The 16,473-nt window shown below is 36.4% G+C and overlaps 1 protein-coding gene across 15 annotated transcripts in view; it reads right to left on the bottom strand.

The window, feature by feature from the left end:
• Positions 1-15,609, bottom strand: part of LOC127423416 (neurexin-1a) — a 261,207-nt gene extending 245,598 nt beyond the window's left edge. For 11 of the 15 annotated variants that reach the window (XM_051667679.1, XM_051667680.1, XM_051667688.1 and 8 more), the window contains exons 1-4: positions 15,229-15,609; positions 11,497-12,802; positions 2,320-2,337; positions 53-82 (exon numbers count right to left, since the gene is read on the bottom strand). In XM_051667679.1, the coding sequence (XP_051523639.1) occupies positions 53-82; positions 2,320-2,337; positions 11,497-12,208 (760 nt within the window). In that variant the 5' untranslated portion in view covers positions 12,209-12,802; positions 15,229-15,609. The remainder of the gene's footprint in view (positions 1-52; positions 83-2,319; positions 2,338-11,496; positions 12,803-15,228) is intronic. The other 4 variants (XM_051667682.1, XM_051667686.1, XM_051667691.1 and 1 more) reach the window with 1 other exon arrangement.
• Positions 15,610-16,473: the final 864 nt, after the last annotated feature.

Raw genomic sequence — 16,473 nt, 5'->3', positions numbered from 1 at the left:
GGAGGGAGAGGTTGATGGAGGCAAAAAGGTGATTAAGAAAGAAAAGTCATACCTTGGTCGCCCATCATCAGGTGTGCAAGACCTTAAGGGAAGATAAGAGCACAGTCAGCACAGAGAATGGGATCATGGGAACGTTTTCTGTCACATTGACATGCGGGCATTGTCTGAATGGAGGATGCCCGCAGTGTGGGGGGAAGGGGGGGGGGGGTCAAGAGGTGAGGAAGAGTGTGGGTTTGAGGGAACATTGAAAAAGCATTTCCTCAACCAAGCGGTTGCAATGCTTTATTGGTCACACTTGAAAGAGACAAATCTATAAAAAATCACTTTGCTGTCACCAAAGATCAAACATGTGGTCCGTCTGGTCAACCTTCCCTAAGGTGAAGATGACGGTATTTTAACATAGTGCATAATTAGCATGACTGGACACCAGGACACATACATATATGTTGACAGAATCTTAAAATTATGTGTGGTATACATATGGTTTTATAAAGAATGCAAATAATGGTTTGTCACAAAAATGTTTAAATACAATTAAAAAAATAAATAAAAACAAGGCTATCCATCAAATACTATAACTTCTTAGATGGGGCAAACTGTAAATCAATACTACCCATTTCATGTCTGTTTAGGTTCCATCAGCTGCAAATTCAAATGAGCCACGCCCATTTGTTTATACATAAAAAATACAATTCCTCCAAAAGGATGACTCAAAATGGAGAACATATATTTTGCCTGAGCTATATCCTGTATTCTGAACTGTCAGTGGGAAATGTGAAATATAAATTGTCAATAGTACTTACCCTCAAGGTTGTCAGGATTTTCAATTGCATACATTACAGTGAGTGTGTTTGCGACATTCCACTGTACATAAAAATGCTTCTATTGTATAATTTTTTTATCAAATAACCTACAAAATGTACTTAATGTGGTAACACCTAAATAACTGATTTTGTTCACTCAAATATTATGTAGTATGCCCTGAAAATAAAATATATGTTGTGGTGTAGTAAATATAGCAGAAAAGATTAAGTAATATCTACACTGAACAAGTTAATTTGAGTGAACTTGAAAATATTAAGTAAACTCTACATTTAAACATATAAAAATTAATAAGTACATATTATTTATGATTGTTTGTTATTCTTACAATGTGTCATCATGTATTAATCCTAAAGTAATGTAAATATTTGTTTGCTAATTTGAGTAAGTTTCACTGGTAAATAAAATAAGTACATTTTACCTAACCTTTCTAAGCTGGTGTTCCCAGCATGCGCTGGGCTTGAATAATCCATTGCCTTGCATGGTTTCCCTGTTTGCAAGTATATGTACATTGTTTTTATTGTTAATTTTGTTTATACAGTTGATAACTTTTGGTTTGGTGCAGTCTTAAGTTCATTTTCTACACAAAATACCCATTCATGATAAAAATTATTTGTCGATTGTCACTGTCATGGTGTTTTGTGCACCAAGTGTTGAGCTCTGCATCCGCAGCTCTATATCTTGTTAATATTGACAGTAATGCAGAGTGAAGTTGACTCATGGACTACATAGCATGCATTAAGTTTCCCTGTGGGAGGCTTCCATATGTCATGTGGTACATGATTAAAATTGTTTGTAATTCAAAACTTAGCATGTTCTAATAAGATATTTAGTGATATGTCTTATTAATGATAAGACATTTTACTGAGTTAATTCAAGTACCATGTATATCATATTCGTAAGTAAAAGTTACTGAATTTACTCAAATGTTTAAGTTAAATTTACTTACTTTAATCTACATTATTTCATAAAGTTATGTAGATTTTTTAACTGTGTGCAAAAACGTAAAAATTAAATATATCGAACTAGTCATTTTTTTCAGTGTATATCGAGTTAAACCAATGAAAGCAAGGTCTATATGTACAGTATTTTGGTGAAGTAAGAGGTTTTAAATTCTCATAATGGGGGCCACCTTCATTATGTGTCTGATTCTTTAGTATGTTCTAAAGTGGATGCCATTTAAACAGGGTAGACTCCTTTTGCTATGGTTTCTGCTTAGTAGAGTGCACAGAACTGAGCCATGTTTTTGTTGGCAACTTCTTATTGCTCTCAGTAATAAAAACTGGAAAATAAGTTGCATACCTTTTACCTTTGTTGTACATCGGTCTCAAACTGGCAAAGGACCAGTTCCACTTACTGTTTTAGTTCCAAAATTAAAACAAAATTCAGAATATTTATAAAAGAACAGATTGAAATGTGAAGACAGAGTGAAGTACATGAGTAGGGACAGGGGTTGAATGAAAAGAAAATAGGCAGAGAGTTAAAACTTCTACCCACCTCCGACATAGGCCTCTTCTGGAGGGGCGCCGAGGCGTGGAGAGAGAGAAGGAGACATTGATTAAGAAGCATGCAGACTGGAAGTTGGCCCAGCCTTGAGGATTACCGTGGTTACCATGCGTCTTATCATCCTGTGCCCAGGCCAAAAATTCATTACCATGGAAAATGCAGAGACCAGAGGGTTTATTTGATTTAAGTGTCCTCTGTCCTCATCAAGATCTTATCTCATTGAGTCTATAGTGTGAGATGATAACACTTTATTAAGTACTGTAATTCAAAAGCTGATAAAACACATAGTGAAATTGACTCTTTTCATTTTATCACTGAGCATGCGCAAACATGCAAACAATTAAGTAATAGAAGTAAACTTAAAGGCAAGGAGAAATGGGTGGTACCCCTAAGAGCTAGAATTTGCACTGAAATGTTGCTTGCTTTCAAGCAAAAATATGTTTTTTTAAACATGAAGAAATATTCTTCAGATGGGCCATAGCTTTGTAGCGCTGTTCAGATAATTATATTTCTAATTAATACTTTTTTTATTGGATGACGTTCATGGTTGCAAGTAGTTGAGGAAATTAGGGAGGCTACTGTACTGTTTATGTGAAGCATGCAAGTGTTTAGAAATAAAAATGCAAGTAGATGAAATGAACCTACCAAGAGAAAACAATTCATTCATTCAAGTCAGTAATAATTAAGTATACAATACCTGAATTCATACACACATTTGCATGTAATTACCCCTTTTATTATTTATTTTTTGTTGCATTTAACAGCACTCATTTTTGAAAAAGGGTGCAGTACCTTACCTTGAGAAATTACACATTCATGCATTCATTCAACACACCTCTTTTTCTGGTGACAGTTTCAGTCCCTGGATCAACTCACCCAAGACCCCCTAAAATGGACTTGGCTATCTTAAAGTGAAAGCATCCAGTCCTACCTCCATGTTTTGCACCTTGAGGGAAATAATGACCCAGGACTTACCGCAGCTGGTTCCTCCACCCGACCGAACACAAATTGCATGCACCACTACTGCCACAAAAACAAAAAAACTGATGAATATATGAATAAACAAAAAAGAATAATAATAAAAAAGAATGATAAACAGAAAAGCATGTCATGCCAGAAAATATGACAAAGAAATATTTTGCTGTTAGTGTCACGGTGATATATGGCAGGTGATTTTCTATCCTTTCTTATCAGCTTATAAAGAGACTGACAAACCCTACTGCTATGACAAATGTGCAAACTTATCCCACTGACAGAAAAAAAACTTTGCCTGGGTGAAAAAAAATAGGGCAAAACCAGATTTTAAACTGTTTAGGTTGTATAAACCATCAGAATATACTAACTGGCCACCTGTACTGCAAGGATGTAACCACATATTCACGACTGGGGGAGTCCAAATGTAATCATTTAAGCATCAACCATTGCAAAACCAACATCGGTCAACCTCAAATCTAAATAATAATGATATATGGCTGTTATGGCCCTGCTACTGTAAGGCTCTTCAGCAGTTTAAAGGACCCATTCTATTGATTTTGTATTTCTACCTAACCTGTGCATTGCACAGACATATTCATTACATTCTCTCCTTTAAATCTGCCAGGACAAGGAAGAAATTTAGAAATATCTCTGTGTGTGGACACAGCAGACATTTGAAAGGAGGACACACACAGCCTTGTAGTTCTAAGAGCCAGAACGGCCGGACATCGGTTGTATTTACATTTCACTAACTGACAGATCAGGATCATGTAGCTTCTCCTTAAGCACTGCAGAGCTCACACAGAGCCAGCGACATGCAGCTTTCATCGAGCTGACAGCTTCTTTTAAGTGCTGGCCTTGCACACTGCCTCAATTTTGGCAGAGAATAAGTGATAGAAATTGAGGATGACCTACACACACACACACACACACATTCACAGGGCGCAAATACAATGTGACGCCCGCTCTCATGCAGCCCTTTGCAAACAGGGCTGAAGCTCCAGATGCTCGTTTAAAGCAGTTTTTCAGTAAGCCAAAGTATGTTACTCTCAGACACACAGACATACATAGATTTGCTGTGGAGCACACCCAAAGGGGATCATCTAATGAGCATATGTGCCGCTGTGCACGGCATGCCGCATCAGCAAAGTCAGTAAAGATGTAGCTGTCAACAACGATTGGATAAAACATCATAAACTATGATAATGACCATTTGGTTGTAACCGGGAGAATGTGTGTGGTACAGGTATCCTCAAACAATGATTGCTCTGTAAAACTTTACAATAAGTTTCAATTTGTTAACATTAGTTAATGCATTAGGTATCATGAATAAAAAATTAACAATATATATATATTTTACAGCATTCATTAATCTTTTTTAATGTTAGTTAATAAAAATACAATTGTTCATTTTTAGTTCATGTTAGTTCATAGTTCATTAACGAATGTTAACTAATAAAATGTTTGATTTAAAAAATGTATTAGTATATGTTGAAATTAACATTAACTAAGAATAATAAATGCTGTAAAAGTATTGTTCATTGTTAGTCCATGTTACATACTGTTATTAACTAATGTTAACAAATGGAACCTTATTGTAAAGTGTTAACGATTACTCTAACAACAATCTAACACTTTTAAATTAACATCCAAACAACATTAACAACATTTGAAAGTAACATTCAAAAAGCAACACCTAAAGTAACATCCAAATTACATTTGACTAAGAAAACCACAGTAAACTAGAATTAAAGTATTGAGGCATATATGTCTGCAGTCAAGCAGAAACCACTGCATTCCTACTAAAATGTCGCACCACAAATGCTTAACATGAAAGAAAACCTTAAATGTGACTAAAACAATTAAATTAGCACAAACTAGAATGAATTAACCCTCTGATGCACTAATATTTCAGTCAAAAAGGAAAAAATATCTTAATGTTTTTATTATCAAAACAAGAATATAACCATCCATTTTTTCCTAAATAATTTTGAGTTACACATCTGTCCATTAAAATAGAAATGAATGGTTATCCTCCTTTTACTTGGTGCATCACCGCTTTCATCGCCATATATGCTGTCATAACTAAACTTGAGGTGACATATGAAAAGGACAGTGATATTCACTCACTAAGCACTTCATTAGGAACACAATGGTGCAGATAAAGTGCCCAATGTGGTCTTCTGCTGTTGTAGTCCACTCAAGGTTGGACGTGTTGTGCTTTCTGAGTTGCTATTCTGCTCACTACAATTGTACAGAGTGGTTATCGGAGTTACCGTAGACTTTCTGTCAGCTCGAAGCAGTCTGGCAATTCTCTGTTGACCTCTTTCATCAACAAGGCATTTCCATCTGCAGAACTGCTGCTCACTGGATGTTTTTTGTTTTTAGCACCATTCTGAGTAAATTCTAGAGACTGTTGTGTGTGAAAATCCCAGGAGATCAGCAGTTACAGAAACACTCAAACCAGCCTGTCTGGCACCAACAATCATGCCACGGATGAAATCACTGAGATCACATTTTTTCCCCATTCTGATGGTTGATGTGAACATTAACTGAAGCTGATGACACATATCTGCATGATTGGAGTGGTGGTGGTGTAGTGGACTAAAGCATTAAACTGATAAGCGGAAGGTTGTTGTTTCAATCCCCACAGCCACCACCATTGTGTCCTTGAGCAAGGCACTTAACTCCAGGTTGCTCCAGGGGGATTGTCCCTGTAATCAGGGCACTATAAGTCGCTTTGGATAAAATCATCTGCCAAATGCATAAAATGTAAAAAAAAATAAAAAAATTTAAATTTTATGCATTGCACTTCTGCCACACGATTGGCTGATTAGATAATCTCATGAATAAGTGGGTGTACAGGTGTTCCTTATAAAGTGCAAGGTAAGTGTAGAAGTATGGAAAAGGGTCAAAGGTACTCATCCATGGTGGTGGGGATGTAACATCATACCCTGAATGGTTGAAATGGCTTTTAAAGATCTGTCTACTGTTGTGGACACCATGCACCAGAGGGTTATTGTGAGGCACATTTGCCTATTTCTGCCAAAATGTTGCAGCATAAATTATAAATATACCCTAAAACAAGGAAACTAATTGTAAAACCTGCTTAAAATAAAGCTACTTCATTGATGTATTGTCACAGTGCTAGTGATGGGGATTTAAATCCTCTTCACCAAATCTAGTTTAAAATTTCCCCAAAAGGGAGCATTGTACAGCATGTCATCTACATTACAGATAGATTAGAGAGCTTAGTCCATCTGGAAAGGGCTTCATCCACTACTGATAGAGGAATTCTTAATATACAGTGTATTTGACACGGTGACTCACCCTTCATTCAAGATTATCAAGCAATATTGTGAAATCAAGGAAGGTGAAAGTCGATTGCAAACATGGGGTGAACCCATGGGGTGAACCCATTTTGTTATTACAACAGTCAAGAGATTTTATACTGAAGAGTATTACTTAATCAATTTCTGGCATCTGACCTACACTGTCAGAGTTTACAAGTGCAAATAAATAGCTATTTTATACATATCTTTTGACTCAGGGGCCGTTTACACGACAACGTTTTCAACTAAAAAAAACTTTTATGTGTTTTGGCTGTTCGTTTACATGACAACAGCGTTTTGGGGCCTGAAAACGCAAACTTTTGAAAACGGGTTTCAAAGTGCAAGTTTTTGAAAACGATGCCGTTATCATCTCCGTGTAAACATACAAAAATGCGAATTTGTGAAAATGATGACGTCATGCGCACGCGTATTACGTGTTCAGTCTATAGGCATGCGTGCAAGTACTTCAGAACAACGCGCGAGACATTCAAAACTACAATGGTGGACTACAGGACTGTGTTTGTGCTGCTCAAGATTTTAAGTTTATTGACGCTTCTCCAGCAAAGTGTAGATTTACTGCATACTACGACCAGTGATCGCCATCTTCATTGTTTGTATTCACCGCTCTGTGGAAGAATGCTTATGTGCGCAGGTGCATAGTGTTTCTTTACAAAGTGACATCGCCAACTACTGGCCTGGCATGCATAATTGCGGATCCGTGTGAACGGGGATCATTTTGACAACGTTGTCGTCTATACCCGAAACTTTTCAAAAACGCAAAGGAAAACTTTTCCGGTTTTAGTACATTGTTGTCGTGTAAACGTACCCTCAAACTATAAATCTTGTCATCTTTAAAACAGGTCCCTAGTGCCATGATTACATCAGTCATGTATGTATTCAATTAAGGCCTTTTATTTCATTAGTAAATGCCCATTGGCAATTAAAAAGCAAAATATTGTAACGCACTACACTGCCCTCATTCATTTGAATAGGCACAAGCCTGGGTATATGACTAAATCATTAAACTCCACAAAGAAAAGCCAAATGTAAAAATATGGCACCTCTGAAAACCTACAATGCTTTGATTACAACTACAGCTAAGGACTGACTCTTGCAATGTTAGCTCCACCACAAAAGATAAGAGATGAGGTGAAACAATCTAATCACTGTTGTAAACAAGCCTTCCAAACAATCCAATTCTCCAATCAAAGTCCCCAAGCATGGGTGTAGATTTGGGGGGGATTTTGGCTGTCTTCAAGCATACAAAAACCATATGGCCGTCAATTACAGATCCCTTACAGCCATCTTTAACCAAGGAGATGGAGCACATTATACAGTTAGTAGAGCTTAAAGATAAGGTATCTATGGCTCCAAGCTGATACAAAGTAAGACCCTTATGGCTTTCCAGTTCAGACTTGTCAGAGCATTAACCATAATAACACAGAATAAGGCCCTTTCTCTAACCCCAGCAGGGCAAAATATCTCATTACCTGTAGCACTGTTATTCTTTGTAGTGTGCACTGCCTTTCCCGCTGAGAGCCTCACACCTTCTTTGCTAAAGAAGGTTATTACCACAACTGCCTGTCGAGAGAATGACGGAGTGGATGTGTAAAGAGAAAGGACATATTTAATCCACATGCCATCCTTTCCTCCCTTAAATCAGCAATCATGTACACACATGCATGCCACAATGAATTTTTCCATGAATAGTGAGCACTAAAGGTTCTGTATTTATGTATGCATGTATCTAAAGGATATGTAGGAAAAAGCTAGCAATTCTTACATCAGCTATTTTAATGTGCTGCAATCAAATATTTTTCAATGAAAAACAAGTCTAGTACATTTTATTGGCATAGGATTTTGGTGGTCAGTTGACAGATCACCTCAGTCATGAAGCTGACAACATACAAAATGACTGTATTAATGCAGAATGTGTTGAAGTAGCCTGCTTTCTCCTCAGCAGGAGTTTTGTGTGCCAGATTTGCATTAATAAAGGAAGGAGAGAATTAGGCTAAGAGGAGTTTAAAACTATGCTGTCGTTTTAATGAACACTACACTGTATCCCTGTTTCATTTGAGGAATTAAGCCTTTGTAATGGCAGTCATGTCCTTTCTGCTGCCATTTGGAGATTTGTTATTGTTAAAATTTTAAAAGGTCAGCTGCCCATTTCTGACAGGGGAGGGAGGGGTCATTGTGCTGTGAGCGCTGTTGCCATGCTGTTTTGTAGGAAAACCCACCTAATCTAATAAAATAAAAGTTTACAAAAACAAAAAACAAAACAAAAAACGAATATATATATCACTGACCCTGGATTTTTTTTGTTCCAAAACTATTATGACTTTTGTTCTTCACAAAAAAAAAAAAAAAAAAAAAAAAAAGAATTTTGCAGGTTGACATTTTATCATCACATCTTAATTTCATTTAATTCTATCAAATTAAAAATTTAAGTACTTAATTGATTTGAGTTTGGACTACATTAATACTTTTTGTAGCATTGATGAAACTGGGCAGGGGATTTCCTTTTCCCAGCATGATTTGCATGGGACTGAATGGGATGAAAAAAATTCAGAAAATAAGTGTGACTTTATGCATTTTTGAGCAAGATGAGAATAGGAGGAGATTTGTTATGTTTAATGTTCTGATATATTGGTATTTAAAAAGTGTCTGTAATGCTGACGTTTGATTTGAGTGTTGTTTTGTTGGTTGACAGTGCAACAGTTTCACTTTCCTTATATGCTCACCTGGCATATACTAGTGATTAATACAATTAATTAAGTTTTACCAACATAAGAAAATTAATTAAATTAAACATTAATAAATGTAGTTTGACGAACCTAATAAAGTTGAGTTAAAACTACTATAGTACATTGATTTGACCTAATCCAACTAAATTATGTTGTCTGAAAGAAACTGACTTAATCTGAATAAAATAAATTAAATTGCTTGTAAAAACTCTCTCAAATTCAATTAAGTAAGGGTAATGATTTTGGTAATGACTCAATGTTTTGAGTGTTCCTGGGAACACAATTGGGCAGAAAGTTATGGATTGATTGCCTCTGTCAACATACACTGTTATTGCATTTTTTCTTTTTTTCTTTTTTTTTTTTTCTCCATGTGATTAAAGTGAAAGGTGACTGAGAATTAACATTCTGTCAATCATCTGCTTTTGTGTTCGATGGAAGAAAGAGATTTATATGGGTTTGAAATTGCTTGAGTAAATTATGACAGAAGTTTCCTTTTTGGGTGAACTATTCCTTTAATTTCACAGACAATAACTGTATACTGCTAACATTTAGTTTACTGTTCAACGTGAGAGACCTAGCCAATTCCAAATTAATGTGGTGAAAATCTAAATATCTGATTTATTCACTTACCAAGAAAATAATCTAATTAGTCTGATATGAAATTGCAAAAAAAAAAAAAAAAAAAAGCCAGCTCCAATGCATAACACTGCAAGACTCGAGATCCTCCAATATTAGATAAATAAATAATGATTCAGAGCGACAAGGCCCGTGGCCTCCACCGGCTCCACATGTCCTCATGTGTCATTCTGGAGTGCGTGATGGAGGCCATTCCGAGCTGTGTGGGCAGGTTTTTTTCTGGCTCACCAAGTAGAGATGAGCATTGCTACCAGCACAGGAGCAAGAGAGTGGCAAATCTTGCTTTTAAATAAGCTGCCGAGCATCTGTGGGCCCTGCCCTTTTGTCGTAATCTCATCAAATCCACCTCTGATTCACTAGACAATCCATATAGCTGACATCCCAGCAAACACTACACCACAATGCCCACTTCTTTTCAAGTTTGAACATTTGTCAGTAAAATGTACTGTCTATGTACTGTCTTAGGAGGGCAAAATTTACTCAGTGGGTATGTAGTTTCCTTGGCAACATGGTTTCTTTAAGGCCTAACCCAGACAATATACATCAACATCAAGATCAGTTCACATAGGCGATTGTAAAAATGAAGAAAAAGATGGAAAGAACATAAAACAGTGAAATTTGACACCAAGGGAGTCAGTCAAACAAGAAAACCAACCAGAACATACATATTCAATAAGGAAACAGACTTTACATGAAGATCTGGATTGAAGTGATATGTATACAAAAATCTGTTTTCAAAAGATATAAACAGAATAAGCACCCTTTATTGAAGTAAATGGTCAATAGTGTTAATCGCTTCTTTAGTTACAATATAATTTTAAGTGTAGTAGTGGAGGTTTACTTGTAAAATCAAGATAAATAAATGCTTTGTAATAGTGTAGCAAATGGTTGCTGAATGCTATATTGAGTACATCATTATTTTTCTGTGATATCGAAATTGCAACTTTGCCTAGATCATTACATTGACTCTATGAAACATCTGGCTAATTACATAATTAGAGCATCCAACCCCTTAAATTCAGAGGGAGAATGATATTCAAATCATGACACTTCAATCATGGGCTTCTATGCATGTATTCAGCTGAACATTTACATACGTAATTGTGATGCCATTGCAGTGTCAAGAGTTTATTAAGTTAATTTGGCATAAAAAAAGAGATTGACCCTCCCAGGGGGCTGGAACAAGGAGCCAATGCTGACATCATGTAATCAAAAACATGGGTTTTTGTGGACGCTCTCCATAGATGGCACTAAAATCTATTTAAATAATCTTCTCCTTCAGAACAATGGCTTTCTCTAACCAAAATCAGCAGTAATTTAATCATGTAATGTACTGGGCCCACAGTGGAGGCCAGAAACAGACATGATGTAGCATGCACTTCCTTCTGAGGAACTAGTGCAAAAGAAAAACGTGAAAGGGCTATGTTTGTAAAGATAATTCAACACCTCAACAACGGAGACGACGAATCCAGGCCTCTTACCTTCACTGCAGTCTTTTCCCTGGAATCCCGTTTCAGAGCAGTCGCAAATGGGCTTGTCGTTGACGATACTGCAGACTCCTCCGTTCAGGCAAATATGGTCGTCTTCGCAAATGTCACTGTTGATTCCCTCACTACCAACGAGCACTGGCTCGGAACCATTCACTCTCAGATTGTTTATCCATCCTTTGTATGGGACCTGATCTTTGATGGCTGAAGATGTGAGGCGTAGTGCTACAGATCGCAGTTCAGGAGGTATCCCTCCTAAGAATAAATGGCTGAAGACTGTCATGTCCCTCCTTTTAGACTTAACCTCCACCCACTTGATTTCTTCATCCACAACTAGTGTAGTGTTTTTGAAATTCCTGCGCAAGGTAACAGCGTGCCAGCGGCTGTCATTGACTGCAGTGTCAGAGAGTACTGTTGCTGGCTCAGCGCAGAAGATGGAGAAACGCAAACTAAGTCTACCGTTGTGGATGAGCAGTTCCAAGAAGTCACAGAATCCTTCATCGTCAAAGTACACTAAAAGTCCATGAGCACTTTTTGTCTTCATGTTGAAGCTCATTTCACTCTCGCAGCAGGCATTCCACATAGGAAACCTCGCCCACTGGCCTTCTGCACCTGTGAACTCCATGCTAGCCCCCATATCAACAAGGCAACAAACCAACAGGCCTATCCAGATTAAATGTGCGCCGTTCCTCATTGAGAAGCTCATTGTGATTAGGAAAGGAAGTTACTAACAACAGAACTAATAAAAAAAACTACAGTTGTTCAGCTCTCTTAGTTGTCTGCTACTAAAGTGTGACAAAGCTACCTATAGCATACAGGACTGCTATACATTTGGGATAATTTATTCATTGTTCACTGAGAAAGGGAGAGGGCTGTATTACGGCCAACTATTTTCAGGTTAAAGGTAACCTGAACAATCTGAATACAAATCAGATCAATAAAGTGATTAAATTTTGCCTAAAACAATGGTTTACTAAAAAAAATAAGGCTAATATTTAACTTTAAAAACTTTCAGTGGAATCCAGGTGTGCTACAGTGGGGCCGAGTCATCAAAGTATCTATATAAATTGCAGCCATGTGTGGTGCTTTAAAGCATAGAGTTCATCTGGGGTGTAGAGTGTCATTAAATTTAGGGTCATTTACGTCTAGTTAAAAAAGTCATTGTGTAGGCCTATACTCAGCACTAAACTGAAAGTAGATAAAAATACAAACTTTGCAGTGTTAACGTGCAGGCCCGAATAGGGCCCTCAGTGTTCACAAACCTTCAATTCACATCCGTTTTGACATATTGATCCATAACCTGAAAAAAAAAAAAAAAAATTGGAAAAGAATATCTCAATTTCTTCATTAGGAAAAGAAATGAAAAGAGATGGCCTCTTTTTAAAAGACAGATGGCATTCACACATCACAATCATTATTTCAAAAACCCACAATCTCACGGTGATATTGGAACAACAGATTTCACTGTGATATTGATTTCTTTGATCTTCAATTACAGTTCTTTCTTTTATTCTCATTTTCCACTGTAATTCTCAAAGATTACAGCGCATGTTTTGAGAAAAAGAAAACTGGCCTCTAGAATCCAAAGCATTCCATTAGACGGTGTGCCATTATTGTTTTCCCCCTTTAAATACTCATTTTGAAACATTAGGGTACAACGGGTCTAAAGGTCAACGGCACTTTTCTAAACACCTGTTTGTCACTATGCACTGCAAAAATTTCCTGATACATGAGATCTTTGCGTGTGGTGTCTAAAGATTGATTTAGAAGCAATTTTATCTCTATTTTTTTTTTTTTTTTTTATGTTTTGAGAAAAAATACTTATTTATGATTTTCAGTTTTGTTCAAGGTCAAAAGTTTTTTAATAAGTGAAAGCTCACATGGACTTATCCAATAACAATGGAGATAAAACATTTTATAGAACACTTGAGATGTTATAAAAAACATTTCTGTTTGAAATTAACAGGAAATCGTGCACTCTTTTCTGAAGTAGTTATAGTATTAAGTATTATCTTTATTTGTTCCTCAAAAAAAGCTTCTTGCTGTCTCAAAATTATTTGCATTTGTTGACAAATTTATCAATATAACTATTGATATCAATCTAACCCCCCTATAGGGGCCTTTTACCCCAAGTGTGTGGGCCTTCTACCCCAAATGTGGGGTAAAAGATTCCCTAACCAACTTTTTTTTTTTTAATGAATTTTAATCAAAACAATAACTTTCAGTTATTAATTATTTTCACACAAATTATGTTGCTCCATCAATATTCAATAAAAATAAATATATATTTTTTTTCGATCTTGATGCATTGTGTGATCTTAAAAAAGCTATTTTTCCTTTTGGTGTGCATTTAGTACCACTATGATATATATCCATTCTTAAAAATAAAGGTTCTTTATCAGCACGCATGGTTCCATAAAGAACCGTTAACATCTATGGAACCTTCCCAATGCACAACTTATATTTAGTAATGGGAAAAGATTCTTTAGATTGGAAAAAGGTTATTCAAAATGGTTCTTTTGAGAACCTTTCACTGAAAGGTCCTTTGGGGAACCAAAAACGGTTCTTCTATGGCATTGCTGTGAAACACCCTTTTTGGAACCTTTATTTTGAAAAAAGTAAATCTACTATTATTGTGTTTACACCAAGGTAAATATATAATTTTTAGGCTATTATTTATTTTATTTTATTATTTTTTTATTTTTTATTGTTTTATATTTTGAAAGGGTATTTTTGACCAATTAAATATCATAAAACGCTACTGGTGCTGCATAACCACGTAGCCGAGTTAGACCTAGCAGTCATGTTTTTACAGTAATTTAATAAGAGAGGATCTGTGTCTGACGAAACGTCCGAACGTCCAGCAGCATCGAGCCAGCGGAATGGGCAAATCTCATTTAAGTGAACCTCGCTCAGTTCAAATCCTGCATTCCCAAAAATGAGCCCAGGGCGGGGGCTTATCTCGCGCCTCTTAAGCATTAATGACACTGCAATTGTCTGGCCTCTGGGCTGTCTGTCAACTGATCTCAACCAAGCATTTCATGCTTGAATTCCTATGTGTTTACTGTCAGATTTATACGGGGGCTACTTAGCAAGATAACAACCGACACCTTTAATAGATGGATCTAACACAACATATCATACGCGATTAATGTACAGAAGGCAGTCTTATATACCGTATTTGAGAAACGATTACCCTGCTATCAGTAGCTGGGGTCTGGAACAATACACTGTATCACCCTAATAGCGTCGCGTAAAAGATTAACAGTTAAATGGATCTCACAACTGGATCCAACGGTGCATATACGTGCGCTCCTGCGTTTTAAAATCTAAACTTTAAAATAGTAAAACGATTTAGCTTTTTTTCCTTTCCCTTGATTAATATTGGAGATGACTCAGATGCGCAAAGCATAACCAATAATCAAGCACCATCTATTCACAGTGAGAGAGAATGACACCTTGTTCCTCTTTTGTAGCTACGCCTGTACCCATACGATGATGGTAAGGACTAAAAATATAGGGAGTCATCAAATATCAATTAAGATGGCGCAAACGCCAGCAATAAAACACTAATGAAAGCACAATTTAACAGAAACAAAGCCCAGCTGCAGCATCTCACCTACGCGTGACTGCATTGAGCGCGTGAATAGCAAACATAACACAGCGAACAACGCCTCAAATATGTTTCCAAATTAAATGTAGATTTGATTTTTTTTATCATTTTACCTTGAGAAATGGACCATTGTGCGCCCCTTGACAGGTCAACCTCACCGATGGACCTGGTTGATTGCCTCCATATCGATTCAGGCTTTCGTCTGATAAGAAGAAAAAAAAATCACTGCATCGGTGTCGAATGAGCGGAAGAAATGGGAGCGATAAAACTGCGTATGCGGATCTCCAAAGTCCCAATAGGTTTTAAAAATAAATAAATAAATAAATAAATAAATAATCAGAACGGAGCCAACAACCAATTAAGATTCAATACTAAAATGTTCATATTTACGCATTTTTTCCTTGTAAATGTTAGGGTTTCATTTGTCAATGTATAAAAGAAGAGATATCGTTCCCTGTTCTGTGTGCAAGTCAAGGTGCGATGTGTTTCTCAGGCGAGCTTTGCCAGGGACTGTCAGCACATCGCGTCACGTGTCTCCCGGTTAGTGTCTGATGGAGACGGGCGGGGCGCGAGCGCTGCAGCACCTTGGACAGCGCTCACCGGTATTAGCAACTCCAGATACAGATGGGAAACAACGGCTTCATCCGCTTTCTGACCATAATCAGACGGTATTCAGATCTTGCGCGAGAGATCCTGTCCGGCGTCATTACAAAAAAAGTGCACTTTACATTACAATGTATATGTTCCTAGGTAATATCAGGTGAATACGGAGTGTTTTAATGAACTACGTGTTCTTCGTGTAGTTTATTTTGTGCATCTGCTTTTAATTGAACAATTAAGCAATAATTGGTATTGCAATGTAGGCTAATTCATTTCACTAACACGATATGTAACGTCGACACTGTAATATAAATTGTTACTGTACACTGTATTGTTATTATGAAAATGCTTATAGTTTTACATATCTGAGATTGGTTAACAATTTAGAACAAGGTTGTATTCGTTAAGATTGGTAACTACATTAGTTAACAAGAACTAAAAAGGAACATTACATTTAAAGCAAGCATTAATCTTGGTGGTTAATTTCAACATATACATAACTATAACTATATATATATATATATATATATATATAAGTTATGTAAGTTATAAGTATATAAGTTCATGTAAGTTCATAATGCATTAGCTAGTGTTAGCAACTTACATGAACTTATATTAACAGGTAACACTTTACAAAAAGGTTATTTGTTAAAATTACTTAACTACATTAGTTAATATGAATTACCAATAAACAATCCTTCTGCAGCATTTATTAATCTTAGTAGTTTAAATATCAACATATATACATTTTTAAAATT

Source organism: Myxocyprinus asiaticus, chromosome 32, assembly GCF_019703515.2.
Source record: "Myxocyprinus asiaticus isolate MX2 ecotype Aquarium Trade chromosome 32, UBuf_Myxa_2, whole genome shotgun sequence".
NCBI classification, from domain to species: Eukaryota; Metazoa; Chordata; class Actinopteri; order Cypriniformes; family Catostomidae; genus Myxocyprinus; species Myxocyprinus asiaticus.
The sequence above is the reverse complement of the archived record's forward strand: the minus strand, read 5'-3'. Positions and strand labels throughout refer to the sequence as shown.